This window comes from Leopardus geoffroyi, chromosome B2 (genome assembly GCF_018350155.1).
Source record: "Leopardus geoffroyi isolate Oge1 chromosome B2, O.geoffroyi_Oge1_pat1.0, whole genome shotgun sequence".
Taxonomy (NCBI): Eukaryota; Metazoa; Chordata; class Mammalia; order Carnivora; family Felidae; genus Leopardus; species Leopardus geoffroyi.
This window is the reverse complement of record NC_059332.1, coordinates 71643357-71667185: the sequence shown is the minus strand read 5'-3', so window position 1 is coordinate 71667185 and position 23829 is coordinate 71643357. Positions and strand designations below refer to the sequence as shown.

General features: G+C 36.4%; 1 protein-coding gene and 1 long non-coding RNA gene across 5 annotated transcripts in view; one reads left to right on the top strand and one right to left on the bottom strand.

Moving 5' to 3' along the window:
- Positions 1 to 23693, top strand: part of LCA5 (lebercilin LCA5) — a 144349-nt gene extending 120656 nt beyond the window's left edge. For all 3 annotated transcript variants that reach the window (XM_045498848.1, XM_045498847.1, XM_045498849.1), the window contains 5 exons: positions 10867 to 11004; positions 16211 to 16307; positions 17015 to 17157; positions 19285 to 19417; positions 21151 to 23693. In XM_045498848.1, coding sequence (XP_045354804.1) covers positions 10867 to 11004; positions 16211 to 16307; positions 17015 to 17157; positions 19285 to 19417; positions 21151 to 22022 — 1383 coding nt within the window. In that variant the 3' untranslated portion in view covers positions 22023 to 23693. The remainder of the gene's footprint in view (positions 1 to 10866; positions 11005 to 16210; positions 16308 to 17014; positions 17158 to 19284; positions 19418 to 21150) is intronic.
- The window catches only part of LOC123608645, a 113789-nt gene continuing 100165 nt past the window's right edge, over positions 10206 to 23829 (bottom strand). Inside the window, exons 4-5 of one of the 2 annotated variants that reach the window (XR_006717355.1) lie at positions 16825 to 16865; positions 10217 to 10309 (exon numbers count right to left, since the gene is read on the bottom strand). This is a non-coding gene — a long non-coding RNA (uncharacterized LOC123608645). Of the gene's footprint in view, positions 10310 to 16824; positions 16866 to 23829 lie in introns of both variants that reach the window. The other variant, XR_006717356.1, reaches the window with a different exon arrangement.

Here is a 23829-nt window from a genome sequence, read left to right as displayed (position 1 = left end):
CACTTGTTATTTCTTAACTTTTTGATTCTAGTCATTCTGACAGGTGTAAGATGATATCTCATTGTGGTTTTGATTTGCATTTCCTTTATGATAAAGGATGTTGAGCAGTTTTTCATGGGTCTGTTAGCTGTCTGTATATCTTCTTTGGGAAAAGTCTGTTTGGGTTCTCTACCCATTTTAACCCGATTTGTTTTTGTGGTGTTAAATTTTGTAAGTTCTTTATGTATTTTAGATATTAACCCCTCATCAGATATATTATTTGCAAATATTGTCTCCCATTTAGTAGGTAGCCTTTTCCTTTTGTTGGTTCCCTTCTCTGTGCAAAAGCTTTTTATTTTGTTGTAGGCACAGTAGTTTATTTTTGCTTGTGTTTCTTTTGCTTGAAGAGATATATCTAAAGAGATGTTACTGCCTGTAGTAGTAGTTTTTTGGTTTCAAGTCCCACATTTAGATCTTTAATCCATTGTGAATTTATTTTAAGAAAGTGGTCTAGTTTTCCCAGCACTATTTATTGAACAGACTGTGTTTTCCTCATTGAATGTCCTTGCCTTCTTTATTGTAGGTTAAGTGGCCGTATAAGTGTGGATTTATTTCTAAGCTCTATCCTCTTCCATTAATCCATATATCTATTTTTGTGCCAGTACCATACTGTTTTGTTTACTATATTTTGTAGCATTTCTTGAAAACTGTGATTGTGATGCTTTTAGCTTTGTTTTTTGTTTGTTTGTTTGTTTTCCCTCAAGATTGGTGGACTATTCAGGATCTTTTGTGGTTTCATACAAACTTTAGGATTATTTTAGCTCTGTGAAAAAAATGCTGTTGGCATTTTAGTAGAAGTTGCATTGAATCTTTAGATTGGGGTAGAATAGCCATTTTAACAGTATTCTTTCAATCCGTGAGCATGGAATACTTTTCCATTTGTTTGTGTCATCTTTATAAGTGTTTTATAGTTTCCAAAGCACTGGTCTTTCACTTCCCTGGTTAAATTTATTTCCAGGTATTTTACTTTATGTTTTTAGTGCATGATTGTAAAGGGATTTTTTTTTTTAATGTTTGTTTTTGAGAGAGAGAGAGAGTGCGAGTGGGAGAGGGGTAGAAAGAGAGGGAGACACAGAATCTGAAACAGGCTCTAGGCTCCGAGTTGTCAGCACAGAGCCTGACGTGGGGCTCAGACTCTTGGAGTGTGAGATCATGACCTGAGCCTAAGTTGGACGCTTAACTGACTAAGACACCCAGGGGGTCCCAAAGGGATGGTTTTCTTAATTTCTTTTACAGCCACTTCTTTATTAGTGTATAGAAACGTGACCAATTTCGGGGCGCCTGGGTGGCTCAGTCGGTTAAGCGGCCGACTTCGGCTCAGGTCATGATCTCGTGGTCCGTGAGTTCGAGCCCCGCGTCGGGCTCTGTGCTGACACCTCAGAGCCTGGAGCCTGTTTCAGATTCTGTGTCTCTCTCTTTCTGACCCTCCCCCATTCATGCTCTGTCTCTCTCTGTCTCAAAAATAAATAAACGTTAAAAAAAATTAAAAAAAAAGAAAGGTGACCAATTTCTGTGAATTTTGTATCCTGCAACTTTACTGAACTCATTTATAACTTCTAATGGTTTTGTGTGTGTGTGTGTGTGTGTGTGTGTGTGTGTGTGTGTGTGTGGAATCCGTGGGGTTTTTTTATGTATAGTATCATCATGTCCTCTGTAAATAGTGACTTTTTTCTTACCAATCCAGATGCCTTTTATTTCATTATGTTTGATTCCTGTGGCTAGGACTTCCAGTACTATGTTGAATAAACGTGGTGAGAGTGAACATCCTTGTTTTGTTTATGTTCTTAGAGGAGAATTTCTCAGTTTTCTACCATTGAGTATGATGTTAGCTGTGAGTTTATATGGCCTTTCTTATGTTGGGGTGTGTTCCCTCTAAACTCATTTTGTTGAGAGTTTTAATCATGAATTGATGCTGAATTTTGTCTTTTTTTTTTTTTTTTTGCATTTTGAGATGATCATATGATTTTTATCCTTGGTTTTCTTGATGTGGTATATTTGCAAATATTGAACCATCTTTGCATTACTGTAATAAACGCCACTTGTTTGTGGTGATGGTCCTATTAATGTATTATTAAATTAGGTTTCCTGATATTTTGTTGAAGATTACTAAGGATTTGTTGATGTATTTGGAAGCTTTATTTCCTCTTTTATTTTTTGGATTAGTTTGATAGGTGTTAACTCTTTTTAATGTTTGGTATAATTCACCTGTGAATCCATCTGGTCCTGGACTTTTGCTTGTTGGGAGTTTTTTTTATTACCAGATCAATTTTATTACTAGTAATTTGTGTGTTCAGATTTTGTTTGTTCCTGATTCAGTTTTGGGAGATTGTGTGTTTGTAGCAATTTATCCATTTCTTTTAGTTGGTCCAATTTGCTGGCATATAATTTTTCGTACTGTTGTATTATAATCCTTTGTATTCTGTGGTGTCTGTTGTTACTTTCATTTCTGATTTTACATATTTGGATCTTTTGTCTTATTCTCATGAAAGTTTTATCAATTCATTTTATGTTTTCAAAAAACTAGTTCTTGATTCATGGATCTGTGTTTTTTTTAGTTTGTTTATTTTTTGTTTTGTTTTGTCTCTAGTCTCTATCTCATTTATTTCTATTCTGATCTTTATTATTTCTTTTCCTCTACTCTCCTGGCTTTGAGTTTTATTTGTTCTTTTTCTAGTTCCTTTAGGTGTAGGGTTAGATTGATTCTTTGAGATTTTTCTTGTTTCTTGAGATAGGCATTTATCACTATAAATTTCCCTCTTACATCTGGTTTTGTTGCATGCCAAAGATTTTGGAACATTGAAATTTCATTTTCATTTGTCTGCATATATTTTTTTATTTTCTCTTTGACTTTTTGGTCGACCCATTGGATGTTTTGTAGCATTTTGTTTATCCTTCATGTGTTTGTGCATTTTCCATTCTGTTCCTTAGATTAATGTTTAGTTTCATACTGTTGTGGTCGGAAAAGGATGCATGATAGGATTTCAGTCTTCTTAAATTTATTGAGAAATTGTTTTGTGGCTTAACATGTACTGTCCTGAAGAGTGTTCATTTATACTTGAAAAGAATGTGTACTCTGTTGTTTTGTATGGAATGTTTTATCTGTTATGTCCATCTGATCTATTGTATCATTCAGAGACATTATTTACCCTTTGATTTTCTGCCTGGATGATATCCATTGATGTAAGTGGGGTAATAAAATTACCTACTATTATTGTATTACTATCAATTTCTCCCTTAATGTCTTAATATTTCCTTCATATATTTAGATATTTACAATGTTTACATCCTTTTGTTGGAGTGACCCCTTTATTATTTATGTAATGCCCTTCTTTTAGCCTTATTATACTCTGTTTTAAATTCTATTTTGTCTGATAGAGGTATTGCCACCCCACTTTTTCTTTTGCTTCTCTTTGTATCATATCTTTTTCAGTGCTTTCACTTTCAGTCTATATGTGTCTTTAGGAGTGAAGTGAGTCTCTTTTAGACAGCATATAGATGGATTCTGGTTTTTTATTCCTGCTTGCCCTCTCCTATATCATTTGAGTGGAGCATTTAGACCCTTTATATTTAAAGTAATCATCAATAGTTATGTACTTATTGCCATTTTATTAATTGTTTCTGGTTGTTTTGTTTGTTATCTTCTCTTCACTTTTTTCTTGTGATTGATATCTTTCTGTAGTGTTATGCTTGGCTTTATTTTTTTGTGTATATTACAGGTTTTGGGTTTGTGTTACTATGACGTTCATTTATAACATATTAAGTACATAGCAGTCTATATTAAGTTGATGGCCCCTTAAGTTTAAACACATTCTAAAAGAAATCTTTTTTTACCCCCTCTTCCATTTGTTATATTTTATACCCTTTTATTCATAATTTTTAATTTTACCTCGAATATAGATTTTTCTTTTCCACTTAAAGAAGTCCCTTTAAAATTTCCTTTAAGTCCAGTTTAGTGGTGACAAACTCCTTTAATTTTTGTTTGTCTGAAAAACTACTCTCTCCTTCTATTCTGAATGATATCCTTGCTCATTGGAGTATTTTTATTTGTAATTTTTTTCCTTTTAGCACTCTGAATATATCAGCCACTCCCTTATAGCCTTTAATGTTTCTGTTGAAAAATCAGCTGATAGCCTTATGGGGTTTCCCTCATGTGTAACTTTTGCTTCTCTCTTGCTGCCTTTAAAATTCTCTCTTTAATCTTTGACATTTAATTTTTATGTGTCTTGGTGTGAACCCCCTTGGGCTACCTTGTTTGGAACAATCTGCTCCTGAATTTGGATGTCTATTTCCTTACCCAGGTTAGGAAAACTTAGAGCTATTATTTTTTCAAGTAAATTTTCTGCCCTTTTCACTGTTCTTCTGGGAACCATATAATGCAAATGTCCACTTGGTGTTGTCCATGAGCTCATGTAAGCTATACTAACTTTTTGAATGCATTTTTCTTTTTGTTCTTCAGCTTGGGTGCTTTCTGTAACCCTGTCTTTCAGATTGCTATTCCAGTCTTCTGTATCTGCTAATCTATTGATTACACTAGAAGGAATTTTCATTTCTTTATGTATTACTCAACTCTGGTTCTAATTTATATTTTTTATCTCATTGTTGAAGTTCTCACTGCGTTCTTCCATTCTTCAGTCCAGTGTGGACATCTTTATGATCATTACTTTGAATTCTTTACTAGCTAAATGGGTTTATCTGTTTCATTTAGTCCTTTATCTGAGGTTTTTGTCTTGTTCTTTCATTTGTAGTATATTTCTGTGTCTCTTCATTTCCTTGACTTTCTTTGTTGCTGTGAATTAGGCAGAATAGCTACTTCTCTTAAGCTTAAAGGAGTGATCTTATATATGGTCACATCCTGTGTAGACTGTCTGTCCCTGGTACTTTAGGTTAGCTGGCTGAAGCTGTATCAGCATGGGCTGTGGTTCTTAGGACACTTGTGCTGGGCCTGCCCTAGGATGGCCAGAGCTGAAGTGGGTATAAGCCAGGTCAGTCCTGGGTCTCCCCATGTAGAGAGCAACCTGGAAGGATAGCCAAAGTTTTGTAGCTGCAAGCTGTGAGAATCCCAGGGCTCTCCTCACAGAGGGTGGCCTGGCATGATAGCTGAATCTGAAGTGGGTGCTAACTGGGGTGTTTTGGGACTCTCCCTGTGGGCCAGCCAGGAGATCCTCCTCAGGGGCACCCTGGCAGTGCGGCTGAAGCCGAGGTTGGGCACAGGTAAGTTTCAGCAGAAACTTTACAGGCCAGAAGGGAGTGGCACGATACATTCAAAGTGCTGGGGTGCCAGGGTAGCTCAGTTGGTTAAGCATCCAACTCTTGATTTCCACTCAGATCATGGTCTCAGGGTTCATGAGAATGAGCCCCACCTCAGGCTGTGCACTGACAAGGCAGAGTCTTCTTGGGATTCTCTCTCTCCCCTTCCCCTGCTTGTACACACACTCAGATAGATAGATAGATAGATAGATAGATAGATAGATAAAACTTTTTTTTTTTAAAGTGCTGAAAGGTTATCTGGCAAGGTTATCATTAAGGATTGAAGGAGAGGGAAAGAGTTTTCCAGACAAACAAAAGGTAAAGGAGTTCATTACCACTAAAATGCCCTTACAGGAAATGTTAAATTAAGTGTAAAAGAAAAGCCATAATTAGAAGAACATTATAAAAGGAAAAGATTTCGTGAGTAAAAGCAAACACACAGCAAAGGGAATAGAGCAGATCACTTACGAAGCTGGTATGAAGATTGTAAGACAAAAATAGCAAAATTAATTTTAACTAAAATATTAGATAGGAATAAAATTAGATAAGGGGACACACAAAATAGAAAGATGTAAAATATGACAACATAAACATTAAACATGGAGGGAGGAATAAAAATGAAGTTCTTTTAGAATGTGTTTGAACCTAAGTGACCATCAACTTAAGACTGGTATATACTTAGCATGTTATAAAAAGAACCTTATGGTAACCACAAATCTGAAACCTATAATAGATATACAAAAAAATGAAGAAAAAGTAAGGGAAACAAAACACTAGTAAAGTCAGTCATCCATCCAAAGGAAAGAGAGCAAAAGAAAAAAGAAACACAGAAGAACTACAAAAACAAGCAGAAGACAGTTAACAAAATGGCATAAGTATATATGTATTAATGATTACTTTGAATGTAAATGGCTTGAATGCTCAAAAGACATTGTGGTGGGGGTGGAGGGAGGGTTGGGAGGAATGGATAAAAAAAACAAGACCCCTCTATATGCTGTCTACAAGAGAGTCGATTCATATCTAAAGACAGACTGAAAGTGGAGAGAGGGAAAAAGATAATTCCATGCAAATGGAAGTGAATATAAAAAAAACTGGGGTACCAATACTTAGACAAAATAGAATTTAAGACAGACTATATTAAGAGACAAAGAAGGGCATTACATAATAATATAGGGGTTAATCCAAGAAGAAGACACAACAATTGTCATTATCTATGCACCCATCATTGGAGCATATACTTACAGACATAAATGGAGAAATTGACAGTAAAGTAATAATAGGTGGGGATTTTAACACCCCACTTATATCAATGGATATATCATCTAGGCAGAAAATCAGTGCCTGCTGACACGTTAGACCAGATGGACTTAACATTCCATCCAAAAACAGAATACACATTCAAGTACACATGAAACATTATTCAGGAAAGATCACATTATGCTACAAAACTAGTCTCAATAAATTTAAGAAGGTTGAATTCATGTCATGCATCCATTTCTAGCCACAATGGTATGAAGCTAGAAATCAATCACAACAAAAGAATATGAAAGAAACACAAACATGGAAGCTAAACAACATGCTATGAAACAACCAAGAGGTCAACAAAGAAATCAAAGAGGAAGTAAATATAGAGAGACAGCTTAACAATGTTCCAAAATCTTTGGGATGTAGCAAAAGCAGGTATAAGAGGGAAATGTATAGTGATAAAGTCCTACCTTACAAAACGAGGAAAATCTTAAATAAATAGTATACCTAAAAGAACTAGGAAAAGAAGAATAAACAAAGCCCAAAGCCAGTAAAAGGAAGAAAGTAATAAAGATTGGAGCAAAAATAAATGAAATAGAGACTTAAAGAAAAAATAGAAAAGATCAGTGAACCAAGACCTGGCTCTTTGAAAAAAAGAAGTAAATTTGATAAAGCTGTAGCCAGATACATCAAGAAAAAGAGAGAGGACCTAAATAAATAAAACCAAGAATGAACGAGAAGTAACAACTGATACCACAGAAATACAAAGGATTTTAAGAGACTAGTATGAAAAATTATATGCCAACAAATTGGACAACCTAGGAGAAATGGATAAATTCCTAGAAACATACCATCTTCTAACACTGAATCAGGAAGACATAGAAAATCTGAATAGACTGATGACCAATAAAAAAATTTAAAAACTCTCAACATACTGGGGCGCCTGGGTGGCTCGGTTGGTTGAGAGACCGACTTCAGCTCAGGTCATGATCTCATGGTTTGTGAGTTCGAGCCCTGTGTTGGGCTCTGTGCTGACTGCTCGGAGCCTGGAGCCTGCTTCTGATTCTGTGTCTCTCCCTGCCCCTCCCCCACTCATGCTTGGTTTCTCTCTCTCTCTCAAAAATAAATAAAAAAGAAAAAAAGAATTAAAAAAACTCTCAACATACAAAAGCCAGGGCCAGATGAATTCACAAGTGAATTCTCACCAAACATTTGAAGAAAAGTTAATACCTATTTTTCTCAAACTTCCAAAAAATAGAAGAGGAAGGAAAGCTTCCAGATACATTCTACAAGGTCAGTATTACCTTGATATCAAAATAAGACAAAGACACTACAAGAAAAGAAAACTACAGGCCAGTATTCATCATGAATCTAGATGCAAAAATCCTCAATAAAATATTAGCCAACTGCATTCAACAAAATATTTTTAAAAATTATTCACCATAATCAAGGATCATGGATTTATTCTAGGATATCAGGGCAATCCTGTATTCATAATTCAATCAACATGATACACCACTTTAAACAAAAGTGATGGATAAAAATCATATAGTCATGTCAACAGCTGCAGAAAAACGCATTTGATAAAATTCAACATCCGTTCATAACAAAAACTCTCAAAGTGGGTGTAGAGGGAACATACCTCAATATAATAAAGGCCATATATGACAAATTTACAGCTAAAATCATACTCAGTGGAGAGAAACAGAGCTTTAAGATCAGTAAAAAGACAAGATGGTCTTGTTCTTGCCACTTTTATGCAATATAGTACTAGAAGACCTAGGCACAGCAATTGGACAAAAAACGAAAGGCATTCAAACTGACAAGAAACAAGTTAAACTTGTCACTGTTGGCAGATGACATGGTACCATATGTAGAAAACATGACTCGACCAATAACTGTTAGAATAAATGAATTCAGTGAAGTTGCAGTATACAAAATTAATATGCAGAAGTCAGTTGTGTTTCTATACACTAATAATGAAGTAGCAGAAAGCAAAATTTACAAATTAACATAGGGGTAGAAAGAGAGAGGCAAACCATAAAACAGACTCTTGAGGGATGCTGGAGGGGAGTTGGGCAGGGGATGGGTTAAATAGGTAATAGGGACTAAGGGGGGCAGAAATAGATCTGTAAAGACAGAGATCAAACTGATGATGATTGCCAGAGGGGAAAGTGGTGATAAAATGGGCAAAATGAGTTAGTTGGAGGTATTCCAGTGTGAAATAAATAAGTCACGGGAATAAAAAGTACTAAAAAGTACAGCATAGAGATTAGAATCAATGGTATTGTAATAGCATTGTAGAGTGAGATGTTAGCTCTAGTTGTGAGCACATCATAAGGTAGAGAGTTGTGGAATCACTATGTTGTACACCTGAAACTAATGTAACATTGTGTGTCAACTATACTTCACTAAAAAATTAAAACTTAAAAAATGTCACCTTACAGAAATACTTTTTCATATGTACTCTCCCCTACCTCTCTAGTTTTTGGAAACAGATTTTAGATATCCGGTTGTTTTATTCATAAATATTTCAGCTTGTATCTTTCTGAAATATAACGACCTTTAAAACAATGCCATCATCCAGTACCAAGAATGACATCTAAAAAATGAACAGCTTGGGGCGCCTGGGTGGCGCAGTCAGTTAAGCGTCCAACTTCAGCCAGGTCACGATCTCGCTGTCCGTGATTTCAAGCCCCACGTCAGGCTCTGGGCTGATGGCTCAGAGCCTGGAGCCTGTTTCCGATTCTGTGTCTCCCTCTCTCTCTGCCCCTCCCCCGTTCATGCTCTGTCTCTCTCTGTCCCAAAAATAAATAAACGTTGATAAAAAAAAAATTAAAAAAAAAATGGACAGCTTTATAATATCTTCAAATATCTAGTTAGTACTCAAGTTCTCAATTGTTCTTTAGCTATTTAAAGACTTTAAGCCATCCATGGGGTGTCTGGGTGGCTCAGTTGGTTGAGCATCCGACTTCTCCTGAGGTCATGATCTCACAGTTCGTGAGTTTGAGCCCCCCATTGGGCTCTGTGCTGACGCCTCACAGCCTGGAGCCTGCTTCAGATTCTGTGTCTCCTTCTTTCTCTGCCCCTCCCCCGCTCATGCTCTGTCTCTATCTCTCTCAAAAATAAACATTAAAAAAAAATTTAAAGACTTTAAGCCATCCCTAGGTACGAGAAGATCTACATATCTAACAGTACTGATAAAATCAGGGACTTTGAAGTAAAAGGCATATGAAAAAAATACATACAATTAAAAAAAAAAGCTGACAGACTGGAAAGAAAAAGTGTGGTGACAGAGTGGCGGGAGGTGTGTGCTTACCACCTGATGCTTTGGCTGTGCCCATTGCCAGTAGGGGATCCTTGAGTTGTGGAGGGGGAGGTGTTTCCCAGAGGTTCATGGATGATGTCTTGTCAGAATCATGGGGCCTCCAGCAGGAAACAGCATTCCTTCAGTTCTCTTTGCCTCCTTCCCTTTCCTTTCCCTCCCCACAGTCACTGTGGTCTCTCCTCACAGAGAGTGAGTCCCGCCAGCTGCAGCACATGTGGCCAGGCAGATGACCACCTACCACCTTTACCTTCTGCCTCCTCTGCCAGAAGGTCATATGGGCCTGCCACCACCTCTGCCACCTATACCACCGGCCCTGGCTCCACAGCCTCCTCTGATGTATAGTTGAGCCACTTTCAGGCGCAGAAATGGATGGCTCCCTCAGGTGTCCTGATGTGCTGTGCGGAAGTCTTTTGGTTCAGTTATGGATACTTGCTTTGTGGATCTGATTAGCTGTAAATTGAAAGGTGGAGAAGAAAAGGAATGGCTCATACCACCATGATGTTGATGTCACTTAAAAGAAAATATTTTAACCTGAATCTTTTCACAGACTTTATGGAAAATGTTTGAAGACCATGGAAATGACTAGTATTTTTATCTAGAAATAATTTGCAAGGTAATTTCTGCACCTCGAGTAGTGCCGTGTAATATTATGCAGCTGTATATATTTGCCTGAACTCTGATTCCCAAATATCCGTGTTTCTCATCATATCTTTGGCTGAATTTGCAACCAACATAAATGACTATTCATGTACGCTTCAGACAAATGCTTAAGAATTTATTTACAAGTCGTTGTAAAAAGCAAAAAAAGGACTACCAGGTTAAGGACCTTATTAAATTGTTGGTAGATCTGTTTGCCAATTATTTTATGTTCATGAACACTAAGTGCAGCCTGATTTGTAGGTCTTGTATGGTACCACTAGAAACATTATTTCAGTGCTAAGTGCAGTGTTTTACTCTTCAGTTATTTTCGAGTATAATTTTTTTATATGTTTATATACACATCATAGGAACTATCCAAAAACCTTGAGCTGAGTACCAACAGTTTCCAGCGACAGTTGCTTGCTGAAAGGAAAAGGGCATATGAAGCTCAGGATGAAAATAAAGTTCTTCAAAAGGAGCTGCAACAACTGTATCACAAATTAAAAGTAAGTATTTAATTTAAATATATATATTGAAAACGCAACATTTTAGGAGATCCAACCTGGTGGAGAAGTAGGGGGACACTCAAAGTTCCCTCATCCCTCAAACACAGCAGTGTTGAGGCCAAAAGACTTTGAATTCCAAGAGTCCGGGCTGCAGAATGACAAAACATCCTGGGGACCCACAGGGACCACCTGGCGGGTCATAGTTGCATTATTGCAAACTGGGAGAGATAAAACGGGCCACATAGGCATGGATGGGAGAGATCCCCTTCTGTGGAGAGACAAAGGGAAGAGAAAGAGAGTCTGAGGAAGCATAGGACTATATCTGGACAAGAGAAAAACCATAGACTGGGATGGAGAAAGATCCAAACTCTAACTGTAGGACTTCCTCTGGACTGGGGGCTGGCTGCCCAGTTTGCGCGTGTGGAGAGGACGGGAGCCAGCCCCTGGCTTGGTAACTAGTTCAGAGGCACAGTCCATGGTGGGAGAAAGCTATCCCCTCCCTGTATTGCTGTGGGAAGAAGGCATATAACCGTTTCAAAGGACAAAGACTGCCTGCACCCATCAGCCAGAGACCACTTATCGGTGGCATGGAGCAGTACTTCCCCAGAACTAGGGCATGCAGAGCAGAAGCCTTTAAGACGTCGGGATTTAAATCCCAGCAGAGCTCCAGGGAGGCATGAGAGTTGGCAGAGCGGGACAAACCGCGCATGTGGCACTAAGGTGGTGCAGAGCAGGTTCCCAAACCAGACCCCACAAAAAAGAATTATAGGCCAATATCCCTTATGAACATGGATGCAGAAATTCTCAACAAGATACTAGCAAATGGAATTCAACAGCATATAAAAAGAATTATTCACCATGATCAAGTGAGATTCATTCTTGGGGTGTAGGGCTGGTTCAGTATTTGCAAGTCAATCATTGTGATACATCACATTAATAAAAGAAAGGATAAGAACCATATGATCCTGTCAATAGATGCAGAAAAAGCATTTGACAAAATACAGCATCCTTTCTTGATAAAAACCCTCAAGAAAGTAGGGATAGAAGGAGCATACCTCAAAACCATAAAAGCCATATATGAAAGACCCACCACTAGTATCATCGTCAATGGGGAACAACTGAGAGCTTCTCCCTAAGATCAGGAACATGACAGGGATGTCCACTCTCACCACTCCTGTTTACCAAGTGTTGGAAGTCCTAGCGAAAGCAATCAGACAACAAAAGGAAATAAAAGGCATCAAAGTTGGCAAAGAAGAAGTCAAACTTTCACTTTTTGCAGACGACATGATACTCTACATGGAAAACCTGAAAGACTCCACAAAAAGGCTGCTAGAACTGATCCATGAATTCAGCAAAGTTGCAGGGTACAAAATCAATGTACAGAAATCAGTTGCATTTTTATACACCAATAATGAAGCAACAGAAAGAGAAATCAAGAAATTGATCCCATTTACAATTGCACCAAGAACCATAAAACACCTAGGAATAAACCTAACCAAATATATAAAAGATCTGTATGCTGAAAACTATAGAAAGCTTATGAAAGAAATTGAAGAAGACACAAAGAAATGGAAAAACATTCCATGCTCATGGATTGGAAGAATGAATATTATTAAAATGTTAATACTACCCAAAGTAATCTACACATTCAATGCAATCCCAACCAAAATCGCACCAGCATTCTGCTCAAAGCTAGAACAAACAATCCTAAAATTTGTATGGAACCACAAAAGACCCCGAATAGCCAAAGGAATTTTGAAGAAGAAGACCAAAGCAGGAGGCATCACAATCCCAGACTTTAGTCTCTACTACAAAGCTGTAATCATCAAGACAGTATGATATTGGCACAAAAACAGACACATAGACCAGTAGAATAGATACTCCAGAATTGGACCCACAAAAGTATGTCCAACTAATCTTTGACAAAGCAGGAAAGAATATTCAATGGAAAAAAGACAGTCTCTTTAACAGATGGTGCTGGGAGAACTGGACAGCAACATGCAAAGAATGGAACTGGATCACTTTTTTACACCATACACAAGAATAATCTCAAAATGGATGAAAGACTGAAATGTGAGACAGGAAACCATCAAAACCCTAGAGGAGAAAGCCGGCAACAACGTCTTTGACCTCAACTGCAGCAATTCTTGCTTGATACATCTCCAAAGGCAAGGGAATTAAAAGCAAAAATGAACTGTTGGGACCTCATCAAGATAAATAGCTTCTGCACTGCAGTGGAAACAATCAGAAAACTAAAAGGCAACTGATAGAATGGGAAAAGGTATTTGCAAATGACATATCGGACAAAGGGCTAGTATCCGAAATCTATAAAGAACTTATGAAACTCAACACCTGAAAAACAAACAGTCCAGTGAAGAAATGGGCAGAAGACATTAATAGGCACTTTTCAAAGATGACATCCAGATGGCTAACAGACATGAAAAAATGTTCAACATCACTCATCATTAGGGAAATACAAATCAAAGCCACACTGAGATACTACCTCACACCGGTCAGAGTGGTTAAAATTAACAACTCAGGAAACAACACATGCTGGCAAGGTTGTGGAGAAAAGGGAACCCTGTTGCATTGTTGGGAATGCAAACTGGTGCAGCCACTCAGGAAAACAGTGTGGAGGTTCCTCAAAAAATTAAAAATAGAACTGCCCTATGACCGAGCAATAGCACCACTAGGAATTTATCCAAAGGATACAGTTCGTAGGAGTGCTAATTCATAGGGGCTGTTTATAGCAGCACTTTCAACACTAGCCAAATTATGGAAAGAGCCTAAATGTCCATTAACCGATGAATGGATAAAGAAGATGTGGTTTATATATACAATGGAATACTACTTGGCAATGAGAAAGAATGAAATCATGCCATTTGCAGCAACATGGATGGAACTAGAAGGTATTATGCTACATGAAGTAAGTCAGAGAAAGACAGGTATTATATGTTTTCATTCATATGTGGATCTTGAGAAGCTTAATAGAAGATCAAGGGGGAAGGGAAGGGGAAAAAAAATAGTTACAGTTAGAGAGGGAGGGAGGCAAACCATAAGAGACTCTTAAATACAGAGAACAATCTGAGGGTTGATGAGGTGTAGGGGAGAGGAGAAAATGGGTGATGGGCATTGAGAAGGGCACTCCTTGAGATGAGCACCGGGTGTTATATGTAAGCGATAAACCACGGGAATCTACCCTGAAAACCAAGAGCACACTTTACACACTGTATGTTAGCCAGTTTGACAATAAATTATATTAAAAAAAAACACACAAAAAAACCTTAACATTTAAAACACTTATTCATATTTGGGGGGGCCAGGGTGGCTCAGCCGACTTCAGCTCAGGACATGATCTCACAGTTTGTGGGTTCAGGCCTGCATTGGGCTTTCTGCTGTCAGCACAGAGCCTGCTTGGAATCCTGTTTCCCCTCTCTCTGCCCTTGCCCCGCTTGTGCATGTGCTCTTTCTCTCTCAAAAATAAGTAAAACGTTAAAAAAAAAACAACTTTAAAAAAATGTTTGAAACATTTACTCATATTTGTAAGTTGGTACTATGTAATTTACACCAGGGTGCCTGGGTAGCTCAGTCAGTGGAACGTTCAACTCTTAATTTCAGCTCAGGTCATGATCTCATGGTTCATGGGATTGAGCCCCACCTCGGCATCTGGGCTCTGTACCCTGCTAGGGATTCTCTCTCTCTCTCTCTCTCTCTCTCTCTCTCTCTCTCTCTCTCCCCCTCTCTCTCTCTCATGTTGCCCTACTCCAGGCATGCATGTACAGGCACCTGCATGTTGTCTCTCAAAATAAATGAAAAAATTTTCGAAAGGAGTTAATTTATAATATAGGTTGAAAACTCAACATTTTTTTAAACTTTTTTTTAATGTTTATTTATTATTGAGAGACAGAGAGAGACAGACTGTGAGCAGGGGAGGGGCAGAGAGAGAGGGAGACACAGAATCTGAAGCAGGCTCCAGGCTCTGAGCTGTCAACACTGAGCCTGACGCGGGGCTCGAACTCACAAACCAAGAGATCATGACCTGAGCCGAAGTCAGATGGTTGAGCCACCCAGGCGTCCCTAAAAAGTCAACATTTTAAAGCATATTTGTAAGTTGGTACATTGTGATTTACAAAATTGTAATATTCTCTTTGGTACTTTTAAATATTCTCTTTGGTACTTTTGGTACTTTTAAAGAAAAGTTTTGGTAATATAGTCACTATAGCACATACCAAAACTGAAAACATTGAATCCTAATAGGAATGATATAACTGAAATAAGTTATGAAATCCTAAAAGGAAATTATGGGAACTGGAGTTTTTCCCTGTTGCATGGTTGAATAGTCCAATGTTCTTCCTCAGATAACCCCATGATTATTTTAAAAGTTGTTTCAAGTAATGCCCTTCATTTTCATGGTGTTGAGAGGAAGCATTCACATTATTTAATTTTGTTAAAGGTGTTCTTAATTCTATCCAGAGGTCATTGATGGCTGGAAATTTTGTGCAAAATTGAATGTTTATTCATTATCTTACATAGAATTTTCATTTTGTTAATCAAATTCTCAGACCCATAGTCCCAAAATGATAAAGAATACTGTGCTTTAAAAAACGTCTAGTTTTGGGGGTGGCTCAGTCAGTTAAGCATCCAACTTCAGCTCAGGTTCATCTCATGGTTCATGGGCTCCAGCCCTGCATTGGGTTCTGTGCTGACAGCTCGGAGCCTGGAGTCTGCTTCTATTCTATGTCTCCCTCTCTCTCTGCCCCTCCCCCACTCGTGCTCTGTCTCTCAAAAATAAATAAACATTGAAAAAAAAATTTTTAAACCTCTAATTTTTAACTAATTCAAAACCCACATTTGAAAGATGCTAACAAAATTATTTTGGTCTCTGTTACTAAGTCTGAAAGACAGTTTAAGATAGTTACTAGCTCCATCAGGTAGGAGTGGGTAGAAAATGAATTTTGCCTTATTTATGCTCATTTATTTTGATTGCCAGTACATATTGCACTTTTTAGGGAGAACCATTTCTCTGCCCTAACCTAGATGTTCTAGAGACATTCCTTCCTATAGTTTGGTAGGTAAGAAGGGAAATTGAACTAGGTATAATATATTCCAGTTTGGTGAGGAAAATACCAGTTGATGAGGTGAGAATTTTTGTTTTATTTTACACTGATACTCTACATCCTTAATTGTATTATGGGTTTCTTTTCAGGAAAAGGAGAGAGAACTGGATATAAAAAACATATATTCTAATCGTCTGCCAAAGTCTTCTCCAAAGAAAGAAAAAGAACTTAGATCAAGAAAAAATGGTATAGTGGCTATTACTGTTGAAAAACATATTGTAGTTGTCACTTATTAATAGTAAAATCAAATAATTCTGAAGTAGAAGGCAGGCAAAGGGGAAAAAACTTCTTTGAAGTAAACTTAAATTTCCTCGTAGCTAATTTTCAGAAATCTTGTCAACTTTCTGTTTTTCCTGAGGTCATTAAATTATGTTTTACATAATTTTTAGTTTTTTTCTTATAATTATTTTTGAAACTTTTATGAAAATATGTAAGAATACGTCTGAGCGGAGATTGATTATATTACAATGAACCTTTATTATGCATCACTTAGCTTTAATAGTTACATATTTTACTAATTTTACTTCATCTATTTTTTTCTACTTCTAGAGTATTTCAAAGTAAATCCTAGCAGTCATTTCACTCATAAGTACTTCGGCATTATGCATTTTTTTTTGCTTTTTTTTAAACAAAAGTATAAATTTTCCTTTTTTGAATTGTAGAAAGTTAAAAACAAATTTTGTAAAAGCTTAATGGGGTTTACCTGTTTAAATTGTTCTCGAGTCACAGAATTGCCAGTTAACCCTAGAAACAAAAATAGTAATAGTGGGTAGGCACAGAGCTGAGCAAAACATGCATTATCTCGTGTAGATGGTGAACATATAGCAGTTAAATTCCATGTCTTAGCACTGTTCAATATGATTAGAAAAATTCTTTTGTAATTTTCATGGTAGCTGCATGCCAAAGTGATTTTATAGACCAGTGTACAAAAGGAGTACAAACCAGTGATGACTTCGAGCTGGAAGAATTTCCTATAACACCACAAACAGTTATGTGTTATGAAAACAAATGGGAAGAACCTGAACGTCTTACTTTGGTGAGTTTAGAAACATGATTAGGTACTAAACTCTAGGTTTGAAGTTATTCCAAAAAACATAGTATCAAGTGTTTTAAAAGTTAGCAATGAAGCTAGTGCCATAACTGAAAATATGCAAGTAGCCTTTTCAAAAGAGGTAACACCTATGTATTTTATTAAATCCCTTTGGATCAACTCTTAGTTCTCATTGCATCTTTCAGATGCGTCAGGAAGGTTAGTTGTACCTTCTGGATTGGAGATAGAAGTTTCTTACCTTTTATGTAATCTAATAATAATAAGAAGAATCAGATATCTAATAATCAGATATCTAATAATCAGATAATCTAAAAATCCTCCTTGCCCTTATGTTTAATAGTAAATTATAGTACTTTTCAAATGATTTTTTACAATTAGTCAACATATTTTTTTGGCCTTATTATATGAGAATTTTATAGATTAATTGAATGTTGAGCAAAGTCTTTGCAGTTCAATCTGACTTTATATAACTAACCATTTAAATTAGAGCGAAATTCAGGGGAATCTGTATTGGACCTTCATCGAAAATGACTTTTATACTGAATACCAGAAGGTTCTTTTCTCTAAGAGAGTTCTATATTTTGTGTTTACAATTTAAATCCCAAAGAAAATAATATACCAGGGATCCAGCATATTTCACATATTCCTATGTTTTTGTGCCCTGTAAGTTTCCCAGTGACCCTGAGCTCTTTTCTTGTGGTAATACCAGACAGGATGGTCTGATTTGATTCTTGGGCTGTATGTGCTAAGTGTCTTTCTTCCTATATTTTCACTGTCATTGAAACTAGATCATGTTTTCTTTTTGAAAAGGGTAAAGTGTGGAATAGAAACTCATTCTTAGCTTTAAAAGGATTAAAAAATAGTCTTTATAAGATTCAGCATGAACAGTAGCAACCTGATATGGTGAAAAGAGTACAGCCTTGGAGTTAGCACTGTTTTTTAATTAAATTCTGGTTCTAACATTTTAGTTGGGACTTCCTGGAGCCTCAGTTTCCTAGTGTATAAAAGAGGGATGGGCTACCCATCAGGGTTGTGGTAATAACTAATCACAGAGTTTATAAGGCTCTTAAGACTTCCTGCCACTTTAAAGGGTCTTAGCAAATGGGAATGTTATTAAAGTACAGACCAATAAGTTCCTGTTGGAAAGAGACCCCAAATACAGTGGCTCAAACAAGATGCAGATTTTCTTTTTTATGTAATAGATTGAAGGTCAGTGTGTAGTCCAGGATAGGTAGATAGGTTTATTCCTTGGCAGTCATCCTTTGTCTTAATGTTCTTCCATCTTAAAGAGTGTAGTCCTCCTCTGTATGGTTGGAATTGGCTCACCACCCTTGTGAGGAGGAGGAACAAAGTGGAGGGCAAGCAGCTTTTGTTTTTATAAATGTGATCGGAAGTTGCATCTGTACTTTCAGTCACATCCCTTTGGTCCGTTTAGCTCCAAGGGAGGTTAGCAAATGTAGTCTCTACTTGAGCAGTCCTATGCCCTGCTAAAACTCTCAGGGATTCTGTAACTAAAAAGAAGAGGAAAATTGATACTAGGGACAATTCTCTGCTATACTTTGTAATAGGTATTTTACTTTTATTCAGAAAAATTACACACACATGTTAAAGGGACCATAAGGAACAAGTAATTTTGGGTTTACATTTTATTTATTTAAATACTTATTATAAAATTTATAGTATAAACTTAAAAAATTCAGTGCAGTTGTTACTGCCTGTATTATAGCTCAGCACCTTCTCCTATGGCCTCTCCGTACGTTGTTAATAGCCTTTTCTGGTTAACTGAATTAATCGGATTTTGCTGTGAAAATGTGCAAAGCAAGGATACTTCTGAAACATATCTCTTCAGAATTGTTTGTAGAGTATTGGCTTTAATTTTATTGGTTCTGATATGTCTTCTACTTTTTAGAAAAATTTGAACTAAAATAATCTTATGTGCCTTTGAAGTATCTTTCAGAGGGTGGTAACTTGTGATTTACTGCTTTATTAAATTAAAATTTAGTTTCTAACTTGGTGTCATACTTAATGGGAGATAAATCTATGATATTTAAATGGCTTTTTCTCCCTTTTAACTTGTGAACTTGCGTTTAAAAAAATATATATATGTAATAGGACCTGGAATTGCAAGAAAGAGGTGAGCATGAAGAAGCAGGGATGCTAAACCCAATTGTGAAAAGAGAAGAAAAATTTGTGAAAGATCAAGGATTCCGTGTTGTAAAACAGGAGGTTGAGAAGCCGGAGGATGGTAAGAAAAGAATTTGTTTAATCAAGAGATGAATCAGCATCTTTTGGTAAAGAAAGGGTTAGCATCCTTTAATATTCTCATATTTTCCAGCTGCACAGTGAATTGGTTATACAGAATAAGAAAAGGTTGATACAGTGTTGGGGGATGGTCTTTTAGGAATCAAACATTTCAATACAGTTTTTAAGGAAGGGAAAAAATGACTGTTAAGTTGCTATTTGGGGTTAGGTAATAAGGACAGTTACCTTCAGAAAGTTCGGATGAAGTAGAATTCCGATGAAAGGGAAAATTTTTGTGTATAAATTAACTAAAACTTGATGAAGAGATAATCAAAGACAATACACTTTATTGGCTTGACCGTCAGACTGGCCAAAACATGAAAATCAATGAATTATGAGGCCCCGAATATATTCCTGTAAGTTTTCTTTGGTTTAGTATGTAAAACAAATCTTTAATGTATTCAACCATTAGTATGGAAGTTTAGGGAACCAACTCATACAGTTTTCAATATTGAAAATGAAGTTCAGGAATAAATTCATTTCCATCTGGATAAAATATCTTAAATGTATAGGTGAGAGGGATCCTGGACTTTAATCCTCTGCATATATTTCATTAGTCTTACAGAGAAATCCTTTTTTTTCCCCTTAAAGTTAATGGAACATAAAACTGTCGCCTAACTATTGCTTCAGTTACTGTATATATGTGTATTTTTAGTGTCTGTTTAGAGCAATGTAACAGGTAAATTAGAAAATCTATTCCTGTTGGCTAATGCACAAAGGGAGATACTTCCACATGTTAAAATATAGAATAGAAAATTAGGTAGTATGTCCGTTGTGTCTAGGTACTGAGAAAAGGAATAAAGTAACAGAAGACTGGTCCTTTCTTTCCATCTTATTGATTTTTTTTTTTTTCTGGAGTTTGTATAGAATGGTCTCTAACATCAGTGAAAATGTTCTAAAGCTTCTAAAGCTTCTAAAAGTTGTATATCTCATGCCCATACCTTAAAATACTTCCATGTGTATTGTTCCCAAATAAGGACATTTTCTTACATCATTCCAGTATAGTTTTCAACTTCAGAAAATTTAACTTTGATACAACACATTTCTCTAATCTGCCGTCCATATTACAGTTTTGTCAGTTGACACAGTATTGTCCTTAATAGCATTTTCTTCTCCATGATATGATCATGAATTGCATTTAGTTCTCCTATCTCTTCAGCCTTCTCTAAATATTTTGTGAGATTAACATTTTTGATGAATAAAGACCCATTTTTTAAAAATTCCTCATTTGAGGTTTATCTGAAGTTTTCTCTTAGATTCAACTTAATGTATCTTCAGTAAGAATACTATATACATGATGTTGTGTCCTTCTCATGGTATGACATCTAGAGTTTCAGTTTGTTTTTAATTTTAAAATAAACTCACCCCATCCATCTATCACTCTCTATTCAGTGTACCACACTATATTAGGTATAAAAAATAGAGACTCTTCTTCCCTATCTCTAAACTGAAGAACAAAATTCTTTCTATAAATGTGAATTTTAAATGCAGTACACATTAAGTATATTCTTTTTGAATTCCAGACTATCAAGTATAGCAATGAAATTTACAGTGTTCATCTTCACTGTGCTGATAACTAAGTTAGATAGACTGTTTTGTAAAAGATGAGAATTGAGTTTTCCTAAAGATATTGACTCCTATAAAATCTCATTTTTTTTTTAATTTGATTTCATGCAGAGTGGGAAAGAGAAGAACTTGCTAAAAAGGAAAAAGACAAGGTATCTTTGCTGGAGAGAGAAGAAAAGCCCACATTGGAAACTGGAAGATACCAAATGGAAATGTACCAAATTCAAAACCTTGGTAAATTAGAAGAAGAGGAAGAAGAAAGGCTGAAGAGAGAAATGCTACTTGCTAAACTGAATGAAATCAACAGAGAACTTCAAGATTCTCGGAATCTAAAATGCCCTCCTCTGCCATTGCCACCTGATTTGGAATCAAAACTGCACTTCCCAGAGAGAAGCCCCAAAACATCCATGTTCTGTGAATCCTCAGAGAGAGTGTTTAATGGGCATCATTTGCAAGACATCAGCCACTTTGCTACAAAAGGAGACGGTCAGAATCCAGGAAGTATTAGAAGCCCAGCCTCTCCAAATGAGCTTGCATTTGGCAGCTATGTGCCTTCATTTGCAAAAAACACATTTGCAAAAACGTCAAATCCATTTAGCCAGAAGAGTGGCCTTTTGGATCTCCAAAGAAACAGTATAGAGAAACTTGGTAAAGACAGTGTAGATTTAATTACAAGAAAAGAGAAAAAAGCTCATCTGATGGAACAGTTATTTGGTGCCAGTGGCAGCAGCAGCACCGTTTCCTCTAAAAGCAGTGACCCAAATTCTCTGGCTGCCGGCAAAGGAGACTTTGACTCTCTCAGTTTTCCCCCTGGGGATAAGAGCAGTAGGGATAGAGAACGTGACGAAAATGACGACTTTTTCCTCAGCGAAGGAAGAAGTTTTAATCTAAATAGACACCGATTGAAACATGCAAACAGTAAACCAGCAGTAAAAGTAGTTGAACCTGTAGAAGATGAAATTGAAGAGGTAGTCCTGAGATGACTGATAACAGTATATACTTTTTCCAATTGTAAATATTAAAATATTTTAATACAATATTTATTATACACATTTAGAATTTTTAATATGAAAAGTCCTTATTAAGGAATGATTTTTAATAGAGAAATACAGTGTAAATGAAAAGTAGATCATATCATGCCACATAGTTTGCCAAGAATGAAGGAGACTTTTGAATGAAACCAAAAATAGAGATGTATCTTGCTTGGTTTTGACTTTTTATTTACAAATAGTTTTACCTTTTAATCAGATCTATAGGAAGTTTTACTCCATTGGAGTTCATATTTATTTCCTATTTTTATCCCTATTTGTTTACTTATTTTTGGTCATATCCTTACTGACCTAAATATAGTCTTCCTCCTGAAAGTTGAGTGGAAATTAAGGGTGAGAGGCTCTGGGTTAGGAAGCATAGCTCCCAGATGGTGGAGAGCTGGTGCTACTTAGCAGCCCTGTGCTCCGTGGGCAGGACAGGGGTCCCTTTCTAACAAACAGGGCAAAGCTGAGCTACTCTTAAGTGGGAGCAGTGACAACACAGGGGCTGCATTTATGAGCTGCATTAAATCACTTACCTATGACTGTGCTAACATTAAATTCAGAAGACATTTGTCTGTTTGCATGGATAATTCCCTATCATGGCTCCCGGAGGCTTGGGTATCCTCTCCTTGTTCTCCTACACTCTTTGTATCACAGTGACTGGGTTTAAGATTTCATACCCAAATACACAAAACTGAAGAGATTTCATCCTAATATAGAAACTCAATTATGTTTCCAGAGTATGTAACTTGGAAATTCTAGTATATATTTTAAGGTTTGAACTTATGTCAAAACCAACAATAGACAATGAGAGTGTAATACTGTTGGACTTGTAGGACTAATTATAAAGCAACCTTGGGTTAAAAATGTTTTAGAGATGGGCTTCTGCCTTGCTAAGTAGGGCGGATGTTTTTCTGTTGAAATGCATTGGTCTTCTTTTGCTCTTTGTAGCTCACTTCATCTGCAGAGGAGTTGATGACCTTGGACTGCTGGGTATGATTGGTCTTTAAGAAGCAGTAATATACCACCAACCATGGAGAAAACACTGTTAAAATGAAGAGTGGTGGAAATAGTGTGTCAGGGGAAGCATAAAAAAATGTAGATTGACACTTATTCTAAAGTGAGCTTTTTTTCCTTCAAAAATTTCAAAAGTTTAGTATGTATTTGCTAATGGTATGATTTCTGATGCCAAGTATATATACTGATAGATGAGGGGACCAGAGTTACTGTTTTACCTTGAGTTCTTATGAATGCTGATTATTGAATATAATTTCATAACTATTTGGCAAGACTTACCTGGATAGGTCTCTAATGAAAAGATAGGCCATCTGTCATCTTCTAAATTGTGTTACTGTCATTGATTGGGAACAATCTCCCAGAAGTGCTAAACTACATTAAAATTTTTTTTTAGTAAAGAGGTTTGATGTCTGATTAAAAAAAAAGCTTGTTGCAAATCATTCTAATATATGTAAACCACATTATCATAATTCAGTTCTTGATAAAATGTTATGTAATGTTAATTTTGTTCATAGCTGCTAATTTTTCTGCCAAAAGTATTCTGATTTTTAGGTTGTTTTAAGAGGCTTTTTAAAAGCCTTTTAGTAAAGTTTTATATTGAGATCATTTAATTAGTCTCTTGCTTTTTTTTCTACATAATGTTTTCTAGTCTCTTTCACCAGATATAACAAGACAGGGTTTTTAAAATTAAACCTAAAATTAAGTTACAGACTTAGAAGTATTATGGTGTTAGGCATTAGAA